Raw genomic sequence first — 14,152 nt, forward strand, 5'->3', positions numbered from 1 at the left:
TAAAAAAACAGATTTTTGTGAATAATTTGAATTAAAGACTGCTTTTACCAAGTCTATTTACCAAGAATGTAAATATAAATGGAGGATATGTTATACTCATTTGGATAGTATTACAGTAATAGATGTGGATGTTTACACAACACTATATACAAATGTACATAACCTAATTTGTTTTGTCTCACCACAGATTCATGTACTGGACGGATTGGGGTGCAAATCCTAAGATTGAGCGTTCTGGAATGGATGCATCCAACCGTACTGTGATTATCTCATCTAACCTGACCTGGCCTAATGGGTTGGCAATCGACTACGAAACTGAGAGGCTGTACTGGGCTGATGCTAGCATTAAGACCATTGAGTATGGCAACTTTGATGGATCAGGCAGACAGGTACAAATGAGAGTGTATGTGTTTCTTATGAATTAATTAGGCTAAAGGTTGCAATACATACTTTCTCATTTGTTCTTCTGCATTGAAGGTGTTGATTGGCAGTCAGTTGCCTCATCCGTTTGGGTTGACACTCCACGAAGACAGAATTTATTGGACAGACTGGCAATCCAAGAGCATCCAAAGTGCAGACAAGCTTACTGGTTTGGACCGAAGAACGCTGGCCGAAAACCTTGAAAACCTCATGGACATTCACATGTTCCACCAGCATAGAACTACAGGTACAAAGGTCACAATAGAGTTATGTATCAATAATCACAACTGTCATCATCACAATAGAGCTATTGTGTATCAATAATACTGGTACCAAATAAACAAAATAGTCATAAGTTTGGACATATTGTAGCTTTGTCAACGTAGTCTATCGTACTTAAGCAAATGTAAGTAATTTGACCTGTATTGTCATTTGATGTTAAATTTAATGGGTTAGTATTTTAAATTATAATTACAAATATATTTAAGTGCATGACATAGACATATGACAGAAATTGTCATAATATACAATAATTTGCCATTTATCATTACCTTCAGCAGCACACTTTAATCATATTTCAGACATTTTTGAAAAGACGTGAAGATGTACTTAAAGGGATAGTTCACCCAAAAATTAAAATTAGCCCATGATTTAATCCCCCTCAAGTCATCCTTGGTGTATATGACATTCTTCTTTCAGACAAATAAAATCAGAGTTATATTAAACAAGTCCTGGCTAATCCAAGCTTTATAATGGCAGTATGTTGTTCTGTTTTTGAAGTCCATAAAAATGCATCTGTCCATCATATAACTGCTCCACACGGCTCCAGGGGGGTTAATAATGGCCAACGAAAGCAAAGTGATGCGTTTGTGTAGGAAAAATATCCATATTTAAAACTTTATAAAGTGAAGTTCCGGCCGATCGCCTTCCGTATTCAACTTATAGAAAACGCATTTAAAGTGCCTCTGCAGTTGAAAGTGCTTATGCTTCGTCTCACAACCATAACTTGTAGCATAATAATTTTTAACTGCAGAGGTGCAGGGTGAGTAAGTCATGGGATAATGTTCATTTTTGGGCTCTTTTTTTTCTTTCACTTTAAAGCCTGGTAAAATTCATCTAGTTGAATTTTATGTAAATTTAAACTGACACATTTTCATTTAAATTGCAATTAAAATTCAGTTAAGTGTTTAAAGTATATTATTTTTATAAATATTTTACCTCAAGTTATGAATGAATTTTTCACATATCATTTAGGCAAGCGAATTGCTTGTTGCTAAAATCTTGGGTCCTGCCTGGTTAATACACAATGTTAGACTGAAATAAAATTTCAACAATTAAAATTATTGTTTAAATTCAGTCAAGTTTGACTAGGGGTTATTTACATATCTGAACTTATTGCATACTTGAAAATATTTCAGCGGAAATCAAATTATGTTAATGCCTCAACTGTATTCTATAACTTCGTAAATAATTTTTAAGTTGGCATCCCTGTTCTTCTTATTTTTTCCATTGACAACTGAAATTCACTCACACATGCCTAGCAGATATGTGGGTCTCTGCCGTATCCAATGTCTTGGGTTTTCAGACAGAGGATTAAGGCCAGTGATAACTGATCTTCAGTCTGGAGTCTCATTCGTGTATTATGATCTACCGGGACACCCAGAGGCCTGATAGGCATCTGTTACATCTGATTGAACGGCCATTTCTTCCCCTTTCTCTCTCACCTGTCTCCACTCTTTTTGCTTTCTGTCTAAAGTCCAGACGCCCTGTTCGGTGAATAATGGTGGCTGCAGTCACCTTTGCCTTCTGGCTCCTGCTCCCAAAGCCTCAAGCTGTGCATGTCCCACTGGTATCAACCTACAGGCGGATGGCAAGACTTGCACTCACGGTAATGCCGATAAATCCGTGCTGCTCTACCCATCTCGAATATCTAAGGAACCAGCAATAACTGCTCATTCCACAGCCATAACTCCACAATTGACTTGAAATTGAATAAAATGGCTGCAGGTGTTTTTTGCTTTTGGGATTCCAGGTAACAGTTCAGTCCATGGTTTTAGTTGCAAGGGGTAGAAGAATCTTTGAAATTTGAGGCTCATTTTAAATTGCCTTAGGGGTTTAGGGGTCACCGTAATGATATGTCAGTGGTGATGTCATGGTGCATATCTGAAGGCAAGAGTCACTGACAGAAAACCATTTGGTTGGTTTTTAGTAGAGGATTTGTGTCCTTTTGCTCAACTTAATTACTTGGTTGTCAACTCTAGTCATTTTATGCCACCGATCAGATCTGATTGGGTAAGCTTGTTCTATTTCCACTTGTACAGTAAATGTCACCTACTGTTCCTGTGCATACATTTAAAGGGGTAGTTCAGCACTGGAAAGATGTATCTGTATTTAAAGGGTTACTTCAGCAATTAGCATATGGCTTTGTATCAGTAGAAACCCTGGAGTATATTTAAGTGATTGTGCTCCCCCTCCTCATATCCCCCTGAGACAAGAGATTTATGCATTTTATTTCGGGAAAAATTCCTCCCATGACGCAAATATCGTCAAATGTTTGGCCAGAAGCTAAAGACTACAGCCAGCAGAGGGAGCCATTTCCACATGTTTTCAACCTGTGCATGGGGGATGGGAGATCGCACTTACAGCTCAGCTCGCAGCCTCACTGTGTGTTCACTCCGCCGGCGGCGAGAGCAGCAAGCTGGCTGGAAGTCATTCATTTTCAATGGTAGCCAGGCGGCGAGCTCCGGCAAGAGCGGCGCGGCGCGTCTTGGACGATTTGGGCGTCGAGGAGAGTTGAAATCAGCTCAACTTTATGGTAATGAGCTATGACGCGGTTCGGCGGCAACAGGCGGCAACCATTCAGAATGTAGAAGTGCTCTGCTTGAGAGAAATCCAGATAACGCAGGCCTGTAAACTTTGGTTCCGACCACATTAGTTCCCAAGCAAATTGTAGGAGAGGTTGATCATTGCTGTGCGGGTTTCCCTATCATTTATGACGAGATCATTCATAGTGTTGTGTAATTTGTTATGAAGTCGTGCAACACTATTTTACAGGCGCTAGAACGCTCGTTGTTCAGCGGGTATGCAATTCATTCTTACTTTCACATTTAAACGATTTCATGAAGTTAATTTATACCCTACTTGTGGTTAATATATCCATCAACATGCTTGTTTGATATGCGGCCTCTTTAAATACAGTTTAAAAAAAGAAAAAACATTCGATCTACGTCAGAGCAGCAGCACGTCCACGGAGCTTTCTACAGCGTCGTTGTCAGGGCGGCAAGAGCAAATTTTGACGCTTTCGCCGGCGGCGGTGTGAACGCGCGGTCAGGCATTCTTGGAAGTCTTTCAACTTCTTAAAATAATTCCTATGAAAGTTAAGCTTCCAAAGGCATGAACTGAAAACGTGCCAGACTAAACACGCGCTGTGAATCTATCTCGCGAGTATGGTTGTGTTTACCTCAGTTCTCATGAGGAGAGCTCATTCAGCTCATCACGAATGTATGTAATACATTCTAAATCACAATATACACTCCTGAACAAAATCTTAAGACCAGGGGATGCATTGCAAGTTTTACACATTTCGCACTTGTGTGTCATAACCGGGTTGTAAGTGCTGCTTCAAAATGCCAAAAGAAGGAACAGGAGGAAGACACAAAAAATAGAGAGTAGGCAATTTATTGAAAACTGCATTTAAACTCAAACAGGCCGTTCATCAGCTGATCAAATGTTTAAGACCATAACCATAAAAACGTCAAATCTGCACAAAAATATGGCTTTCCTGTCATTGTCCTTCAAGCAGTCATAGTGTGAAGATCTCCCGATGGCAAAGGCAAAAAGGCTTTCGCACGCAAGGCCTTTCGCAACGCGCCATCGCTGCCGAGGTTGGACGCAGTAAGAGAAAAGATCAAATGTATTTTTGTCTCATGGAGATAAAAGACAACAATTCCCAGAATGCTTCGCTGCCCTACGAGGCCACTCCCAAAGCCACCGCTACTGAATCACTGTGTCTGAATCACTTTCCCACCACCGCGTTCATCTTCATAAAATCAGTTCAGTTAGAGAACAGACACTACAATTAAAAACTGAATGTGTCTGTTCAAAATGTGATTTAGCCGCTGAGGGAGTGTCACAGCCCAAAACGCTGCAGGAGTCAGATTACATTCACCGTGATGAGAGCTGAGGTAAACGTGACCACGCTCGTGACATATACATTCCCAGCGCATGTTCAGTCTGGTGCGTTTTCAGTTCAAGCCTTTGGAAGCTTAACTTTTAATAGTAATTCATTTGAGAAGTTAAAATGCTTACATTGCTCAGCATATCTCAGTTTACATGAATGCCTGCAGCTGCGAGCTGAGCTGTGAGTGCGATCTCCCATACCTCCATGTGTGGGTTGAAAACATGGAAATAGCTCCCTCTGCTGACTGTAGTCTTTAGCCTCTGGCCAAAAATGTTACCAGTGACGCAAATATCGTCAATTTGCGTCATTGGAGTAATTTTTTCAGAAATAAAATGCATTAATATCTCATCTCAGGGGGATATGAGGGCGGGGGGAGCACGATCATTTAAATATACTCCAGGGTTTCTACTGATAAAAAGCCATATGCTAATCGCTGAAGTAACCTTTTAAGAAGTTCTTTGACATTATGATGATAACAACATGCTAATTTACATTTTGTGAAAATAGCCCATTTTGTTGGCAAAGGCTGTTTGCACTAGCTTCACCCACTATTTTCTTGACTCAGACAAAATGACAAAAGAACGTTTACTGGAACGTGTACACATTCGCTAAGATTATGTATTGCTTTATTGTGAATAATTCTAAATACCACATTTTGGATTTTGATTTTTCAAATTTACTTTTCCATCAGCCATAAAAAAAATGTCATACAAAATGCACATTCACTCCCTGATGGAATGGTGGTGCTTATGGAAAGGCGGGAATAATGTTGTTGCCGCCCTGGTTACCCATAAACCAAATAGGCAGTACAACTTCCTGTTTCTGACACCCGCTTGTCACAGAGAAGAAAGGAAGTCAAACTTTCAGATTTTTGCTTTCGCTATGGTTTGCATTTAAAACATTTTTACACTTTAATCTGCACTAATATATGCCAGATATCTGAAAATGTTGATTCTTTATTATTTTTCTTAATCTTCATAGATTTTAGTTTTTTAATTTTTATACAAATTATATAACTTTTATAATTAATCAGTTTATACATTGCACAAAATATTTTTTTTATTTTTGCTATATGAAAAAAAACACTTCATTATTATTATTCTCTCTTGTCTTACAGCAATGAACAGCTTTCTTATCTTTGCACGGCGAACCGACATCAGAATGATTTCTTTGGACATCCCCTACTTTGCTGATGTTGTTCTGGCAGTCAGTGTGTCTATGAAGAACACGATTGCCATTGGAGTGGATGCTGTAGAAGGTGCAAGGACAAATTCTCAATATATAGACAGTAGAGCTGCACAATAAATCGTTAAAAGATTGCGATCTCCATTCAAACACCCACTCTATCTCATTCCTAAACGACAACGATTCGCCTTTGTCTTTTAAAACTGACAAAATCACGTTCAAATCTGAGTCTGCTGCTGCCGCTGAGCCAGAGAAAGCAGTTGTCAGGTATAAGTAAACGCCTTTTCAACCACACATATCGTTATTTCTGTTACAAATATTCATATTGTCACAGAAGACCTGAGATAAAAGTTTATCAATTAAGTTTGAATATAAACCCTATTATGAAATATTGCATATGACCTTTTGAAAGTAACATCGATGGCACTTCAAATAATGATTGTAGCGATTACATCGTTATGCCACCAAGTGACTGTTAAAAATATTCAAGATTCCAAATTCAAGAAATTCCTTTAAAAGTGCTGATTCTTCTAGTACTGAGACAATGAAGCATTATGAGTGAGTCATTGAATCATATATATATATATATATATATATATATATATATATATATATATATATATATATATATATATATATATATATATATATATATATATATAATATACATATACATGTATAATATGTATTATATATATATATATATATATATATATATATATATATATATATATATATATATATATATATTCAGAGTAATTAAACATTTAAAAAGACTGCAGCAATTTGTCATATTGTGTTTAGTTGTCTGTTTGTGGGAGAATTGTGTCTGTTTGAAACCAAAAATGTTTGATTCTCAATATATCCAGAAGTGTGCAGCTCTAATAGTCACTTGTATATAATGCTTATTTAGGGAAAATCATTTTGGAAATGTTCTTGCTCCTGCAGGTAAAGTGTACTGGTCTGACAGTACGTTAAAGAAAATCAGCAGAGCCAATATCAATGGTACAGAATATGAGGACATTATTTCATCTGGTAAGGGACTAAAGAAAATCTACAGTTACCCTCAAAACTACTTATTGTAATTGTATTGAATTCCTTTTATCCAGTCACTCAATGTTTCATTCATTTGAATTGTTTCCCATCTCTTTCAGGTCTAATGACCACAGATGGTCTGGCAGTGGATTCAGTGGGCAGAAAAATCTACTGGACAGACACCGGGACAAACCGCATTGAGGTTGCTAATCTCAATGGCTCCATGAGAAAAGTGCTTGTGTGGCAGAACCTAGACAGCCCTCGTGCAATCGCCCTGTTCCATGAGATGGGGTAAATGTTTTGCCCTGCACTCCAAACAATTAATTTCTGGCCAGATTTAGTTGTAGAGATTATATATATATATATATATATATATATATATATATATATATATATATATATATATATATATATATATATATATATATATATATATATATAATATTTACACTGTTAAAGCTACCGTGTGTGATATTTTCCCCCATCTAGTGGTGTAAAGGTATATGACAATCCAGTGAATATAAGTTTCTGTTCCTCTCAATTCTGATTTCGTTTTAACTCCTACGGTGGGCGATTTAGTCCAAGATTAACATGGCTTCCAGTTCGACCTCGTTCATGACTGCCATCGAGTGTTAAAACGCGAAAAGCGAAGCTTGAATTTATGGGTATGTCCCTTTTTGGCTAATGTACTTTCAAGATGGAGGGGCAACATGGAGACCGCCATTTGAACCCTCACCCGTATGTATTTTCAATGGTATATTATAAACTTACGAGAATACTTTATTACTTGAAAGAAGTAAATATACATTAATGAGCACATATATTTTTGAAAGAACTAAGTGTTTTTAGCTAAGAAAAAACTAAAGTTACACAGTGTAGCTTTAAAGACTTGGATTCCCATCCTAAACATAGAGAAAGTTTCAAACACTAATGTTGGACGTTTGATAGAGTATTTCTGTGTCAAAAATACTCCTTCCGGTTTCTCACAAGTTTCGGAGAGTTTTTTTCGAGTATGGCTCGGCTTGACGTTAATAAGAGCGGAAGGTCCTTGTATGGGCCGTACGGGCTCTTCTTACGTTAGGGTGCGCGCGCGTGACTAGAGCGAGAGTAAACTGCGAGTAAACACACACAAATGTTGACAGGCCACTAAATACAGTACATACCACAGAGACGGACGTCCTGCTGCTGTTTCTCCTGTTCAGTTTATTTCAGCCTCAGATTTGATTCTGGATCATATATCTATTAGCTGAGATCGATAGCGATGGGTTTCTCCACGCTTGAGGACGTCACCGCTTTGTTTGCGATCGTCATTTTTAGCTCCGCCCACTCGATACGCCTCCAGGCGCTCTGTTTTTTCCGGAAAGACTCGGTACAGCCTATATTTCTTTTATAAATATAATAAAACTAAAGACTTTTCGGAGATATGAAGGATGCAATACTACTCTATAGGTACTCAAGATTGACATGAGATTGACTGAAACTGAGTGTTTCACCCCCCCTTTAAGCCGATTGTGCCTAAAGGGGGTCGCACACCGGACTGAAGCTCAGCGCCGTGTCTCGGATATCTCACACTAGGCAGACATGAACATATACGCGCAAGTTCAATTTTGAATCGACTTCTGACAGAAGAGCTGCACGATGAGTGTATCTTGTAGCTCAGGGTGAAATCAGTATGTACATTCACGATTGGAGGGTAATATACATTGAATCGCCGCGGACAGGCGTCGAATGCCGCCGTCGGTGTATGTGTTCCAATTTTAAAGGCGCGGCACGTCCGGTGCGAAGTTCAGTGCCCTTAAAGGGGCTCAGCGCCGCGACACATCTCTGTATCACTAATATTGAGCACCCCCATATTGCCAAAATGGTATGATCCTCGTTTCATAACACCTGCGAAGATTCGACCATGAGATCAGTGGTCAAATCCGGTCCTGCATATCGATGCATCGAATCTTCGACTATTAGGGGTCACCCCTAATATATATATATGTATCTATGTATGCATGTATGTTAGGTAACACATTAAACAAAAATAAGTGTAAACATTATTAAATTCACTTTAAAGTAAAACTTTTATTTTATTACGAAGTGCACTTCTTAAAAGTTTTTTCCCTTTAAAGGTAGGGTAGGTAAGAATTGGTTAAAAAACGTTTTTTTCCAAACGTTGTTTAAACGCTCTGTAGTTCCGTGTCTGTACACCTCTGACGACTGTTTTAAAGAGAGTTCATTATTTTTATTCACTCCACCTTCTCCCTTCTGGGCTCTTTCCAAAGCCACGCCCCCCAAAGTACATGAATGCGCTAAGACGACCGCTCAGCTGGAAGACGCATTATTTACCTCAGACGAGCGGTGTGCATGTAGTGACATCATGTCAGAATCACATGTAATAAAACATCTAACTTTATCAGTATGAATATACTACATTACTTACATTTTAAATATGTATTGACATATAAAGAAAGTTTAAACAAATTTGGACAAAAGTGTTTAGATCATTCCTACCTACCCTACCTTTAAGTACACTTTAAGTGGCTTTTTTATGTCATTGATATTATATTATCTGCATGTAAAATTTTTAGGAATATACTATTAAAGGAACTGTATGAATGAAATCTATTTCCATTAATCATAAAATGGTCCAGTTATGTCACTAGCCATTAAGAAATCATGTTAATTTCAAATACTTTTATCACTGACAACAGTAGTCCAGCCAGGATATTGTCATTTAAAAGTTGTTGTTGCAGCCCTCAACTGATGTTGATGTTATCATGTTGTGTTTTGGCCTGAAGCTCACCCTCCACCTATCGACCAATCACAAAGTCAGTAGTGTTTCTGCATCCGTGTTGCCAGATCTGCTCTAGTTACCACAGCTGCAGCTACAAACATTCCTGCTGATTCTGCAGCATATCTGGCAACCTCGAGTCAGGGGGGAGTGGGAGAGGGGATACACCTGCAGTACCAGTTTTGGCCACAATCTTACATACACTTCCTTTAAGATTTAAAGTATACTAAAAGTGCTTATATAATTATGCACTCTACTTCTTCACGGGTAGAACTGAATGAGTGATCGAAGGGAGGTGGTATTTCTAATAACTTTATTATATTCTGGTTCTGAAGGTGTTCGATGCAACTTTTTTTGTTCTGAGTCAGTATTCCCAGAAGATAGAGAGATTGTAAATACCTCTTAATTTACTCAAACCCCTCACTTATTATAACTATGGGTTTTCATAAAATAAGGGGTTTCTTGGAACTGGGCACAGGCACTGTATGTAATGATTAATAATATAAAATCTGCTTTTAGGTACATGTACTGGACCGACTGGGGTGAAAATGCTAAGCTGGAGCGCTCCAGTATGGATGGTTCAGATCGTGTAGTTCTGATAAATAATAATCTTGGCTGGCCTAATGGACTTGCTATAGACAAAGCTGGTTCACAACTTCTCTGGGCTGATGCACATACTGAGGTTGGTGTCTAGCATCGATTCACACTATTTATCCCAGTGTTTTAAAATCCAGCCTTTAATGTTACACCTTGTTTAAGTTGATAACAATGTTGAAAAATGGAAAGTCTTATATAAATGCTTGCTGTTTGAATTAAAAAAAAATTTAAAAAATCTTTTTTTAACCATTAGAGGATAGAAGCGTCTGATCTTAATGGTTCAAATCGGAGGACCCTGGTGTCTCCTGTGCAGCACCCATACGGCCTCACTCTGTTGGGGCCGCATATGTACTGGACTGACTGGCAGAGCCGCAGTATTCATAGAGCTGATAAGGGAACTGGAGCAAACACCATCACGGTCCGCTCCAACTTACCCGGTCTCATGGACATTCAGGCTGTTGACCGTGCACAACCTTTGGGTAGGTTATAAAGTAGTACACACTATCTATGTTTATCTTTTGGCTTGTTTTACATTCTCAAAGCCTTTCACATTATGTATATCAAATAGCCTTTGTTTCAAAAGAAAAGTAGACAAAAAAATAATTTCCCGCTTTTTGTAGAACCAAAAAAAGTACTATTTAAAAATGTTAATCACTATTTGAAGTGAAGCTAAAATAAAATATAAATATTAGATTTATAGTAATTGTAAAACATTATAAATGTTATAAATATAATGTTAGAACATTTTAAAGCTTTAGTGAAAATGAGAAATGTTGCACAAAATTAATATGACCTTAATATGCACCTTAATTCATGTGTGAAAATGATTCTTCATGCTTGCTTCCAACCGTTCTTTCACAGTCTGAGTGTGATGAATCTTGACATTGTCATCCTGAAATATGGCCATGATGTGTCTTCCTACATGGTTGTTTAAGAAATGAAAAGTTACACACTCCAACAATTAGGGTTAGAAGAACTGTTGTCAAACATATAACATGATAGAAACATAATCACTGCAATAATATTCCAGTCGTAGACTCTTAAGCATTTGCAAATTTCAGTACAAACATCTGCTTTTTTTGGGTGTGCAGTGTACTATATAAGTAATATTAAAACACTACACTAGTGCGTAGTACACTCACTTTTGTTACAGAGAATTCCTGCTAAATGTAAAGTGACCATTAAACACAAATGTGCTTGAAGTACTTAATAGGTAATTGGTGAGTAATGTTGTGCAGTTCTCATAATAATACAAAAATTGTGTTACTTTTTGGCATAATCGTCCTTCTTGTTCCTACAGGCTTCAATAAATGTGGCAGGAGAAATGGCGGCTGCAGTCACCTGTGTCTTCCTCGGCATAATGTGACGTCTTGTGCGTGTCCCACGGGTATTCTGCTGAAAAGTGATGGCAGATCATGTGACAATTTGCCTGAAACGTACCTGCTGTTTTCGAATCGCATCAGTGTTCGACGAATCTCTCTCGACACTAATGACCATACAGATGTGTACGTTCCTGTGCCGGAGTTGCATAATGTTATTTCCTTGGACTATGACAGCGTGGAGAGGAAACTCTACTATACAGATGTGTCACTGGATGTTATCAGGTATGCTAAAGTTAATCATTAGTCTACAAAAATTTTTTTTTTACTGCAGTAGTGGCATAATTTATCCTGCTCGTTACTGCATGATTTTTCTCGAAAAGTTTTAAAACTCTCCACTCTGGCATTTACTTCCATTTTATATTTGATGTATTGTCTTTTACAAAATATTTTATTGTTTTCAGACGGGTAAATTTAGATGGCAGTAATATGGAAACTGTGATCAGTAATGGTCTGAAGACCACTGATGGACTTGCTGTCGACTGGGTCGCCCGCAACATGTACTGGACAGACACCGGCCGTAACACCATTGAAGTGGCTCACTTAGATGGCACATCTCGGAAAGTTCTGGTGAATAACAGTCTGGATGAACCGAGAGCCATCGCTGTGTTTCCTAGCAAAGGGTGAGGACGGTGAACATATAATCATTTACTTCCAGTTGTGTTGAATCATGATTTCTTTATATTTACATTTAAGGCCCTTTTCATTCTTTACTTAAGAGTAAAAAAGTTTAAAATGTGTGACCAGCAGACATCTTGATGCCTCCCACTCTGCTGGGAGTGGTGTTTACATAAATAAGTAAATATGTGCTGCACTCTTTCCTCTCAATAATAAGATGGTCAAACAACAAAAATAGGCTGTTTGCTCGTGTGTCCACCAAAAGCGTTTTTAGCCAGCTGAAAACACTAGACTCTGCTAAAAACGACTCGCTTTGAGCACTTGAGACTGCTTCCTCTTCACAGTGTTTTGTTCAAGTGCGACTTTCCTTGTTATGATACGGAATACCTGTGGAAGTGTTTTAAATATGTTTTTTCCGTTATTCTTATTTGGGGTAGTTGGTCGACGTTGTATTTGTCCCACCCATCCTCCACTGAGATTGGAGGGCTGGGTGAAGAGTGACAGCGATGAACGCTGCGTTTTACTCAAAGTAAAATTCTTCAACTCTCTGCGACTGGTAAAAAAAACGCTGAACTGAACGCTCAGCACTTGAGCGTGAAATACTTGTGCAGCGCCTCTTTATGCTCGTGACGTTCTAAAAACGCGGCGCTCCCATTGAAAACAATTGAATACGCTAGCCAGCAGTGTGAAAAAAGGCTTTGGTGGACACACGGCCTTAAGAAACCATCTGAACGTTGTTCGCACGAGCTCTGCAATTCAGTACTCCAGTCACTGGAGTACTATTAAGCAGCTCTCCAGTGTGTTCATGTTCTTACTCTTGGACGTCTGACCTCGACGGACTGAACAGAAGCAATTAACTGGAGAAGATCACCATGGGTGAATCGTATATCTAGAGAGAGAGAGAGAGAGAGAGAGAGAGAGAGAGAGAGAGAGAGAGAGTTATTATATATAGTTCATTTTATTACTAATAAATGCATTTCATAATTTTCTTCTTTGGTAAGGTTCTTGTTCTGGACAGATTGGGGTCATATCGCAAAGATTGAGCGAGCATACCTGGATGGCACAGACAGAAAAGTCCTCATTAACACAGATCTGGGATGGCCAAATGGCTTGACACTGGACTATGACACTCGCAGGTAAAAGAGGAGAATGAATTAAAAAGAGTAGAGAGTCTCGATAAAGATTTTGTTGAAAGCTGGTAATGTATAAAATAGACCTTTAACTCATATCATCAAAATTCAGTTTTAAGCCACACACACCATACAGTTTTTCCTGCTGAGTGCATAATGCCTTTCTGTACAAATACAGTCTGGACATTTATGGGAGCTACAACTGCATTCTATGAAAAAAATTACCTGAAAATGCCGGTGGTGACAGCTGATTTAACATTAAATACACATATGTTCAAACATTGAGGGTTTTTAGATTGGCAGCTGTTTGCTATAAAAGAGTGTGATACTCAAACTGTCCAATGTTTCCATCCAAAGTTGGGAATTTAACTTATGCTCTGAATTGGAATATCACATTAAAACATTTGCAAATAAAGCTTCTTTTCCATCCCATGCATCCAAGAGAGCAACATCGTCATTTGCTGGGAAATTGGCACATAATATTTAAAATCAAATGTGCTTTTTTAAAAGTTGCTCCACTCGGGAAAGCCACTGTATTCTTTGTCATGCATCATTAATTCTAGTTCTGGGAGGTCATTATACCAAACTACTTTGATGACAGACTTTGGCTCAAGCATGTCAGAATGACTAGAACAACATTTGGCCCGCTGGTTAGTCCAGTGATCCAATCACATCCTCTGTGGAGGCCCTTGAGTTAAGCCTAAATACAGAGCCATTTGCTGGAAATAAGACCAACAAAAATCACAACCAATTGTTAGCCATATTTACCATAATCATGCATAACTGCATAATCAAAACCGTGCTTCTGTCCTTGGAAATTTACTAATAT

The 14,152-nt window shown here is 38.3% G+C and overlaps 1 protein-coding gene across 2 annotated transcripts in view; it reads left to right on the top strand.

The window, feature by feature from the left end:
- The window catches only part of lrp4 (low density lipoprotein receptor-related protein 4), a 132,776-nt gene that overhangs the window by 103,515 nt on the left and 15,109 nt on the right, over nucleotides 1–14,152 (top strand). For both annotated transcript variants that reach the window (XM_067423339.1, XM_067423418.1), the window contains exons 20-30: nucleotides 188–389; nucleotides 478–667; nucleotides 2,177–2,308; nucleotides 5,718–5,858; nucleotides 6,734–6,820; nucleotides 6,940–7,111; nucleotides 10,119–10,281; nucleotides 10,450–10,675; nucleotides 11,497–11,800; nucleotides 11,980–12,198; nucleotides 13,195–13,329. In XM_067423339.1, the coding sequence (XP_067279440.1) occupies nucleotides 188–389; nucleotides 478–667; nucleotides 2,177–2,308; nucleotides 5,718–5,858; nucleotides 6,734–6,820; nucleotides 6,940–7,111; nucleotides 10,119–10,281; nucleotides 10,450–10,675; nucleotides 11,497–11,800; nucleotides 11,980–12,198; nucleotides 13,195–13,329 (1,971 nt within the window). The remainder of the gene's footprint in view (nucleotides 1–187; nucleotides 390–477; nucleotides 668–2,176; nucleotides 2,309–5,717; nucleotides 5,859–6,733; nucleotides 6,821–6,939; nucleotides 7,112–10,118; nucleotides 10,282–10,449; nucleotides 10,676–11,496; nucleotides 11,801–11,979; nucleotides 12,199–13,194; nucleotides 13,330–14,152) is intronic.

The sequence above is a fragment of the Pseudorasbora parva genome, chromosome 1 (genome assembly GCF_024679245.1).
Source record: "Pseudorasbora parva isolate DD20220531a chromosome 1, ASM2467924v1, whole genome shotgun sequence".
Classification (NCBI taxonomy): domain Eukaryota; kingdom Metazoa; phylum Chordata; class Actinopteri; order Cypriniformes; family Gobionidae; genus Pseudorasbora; species Pseudorasbora parva.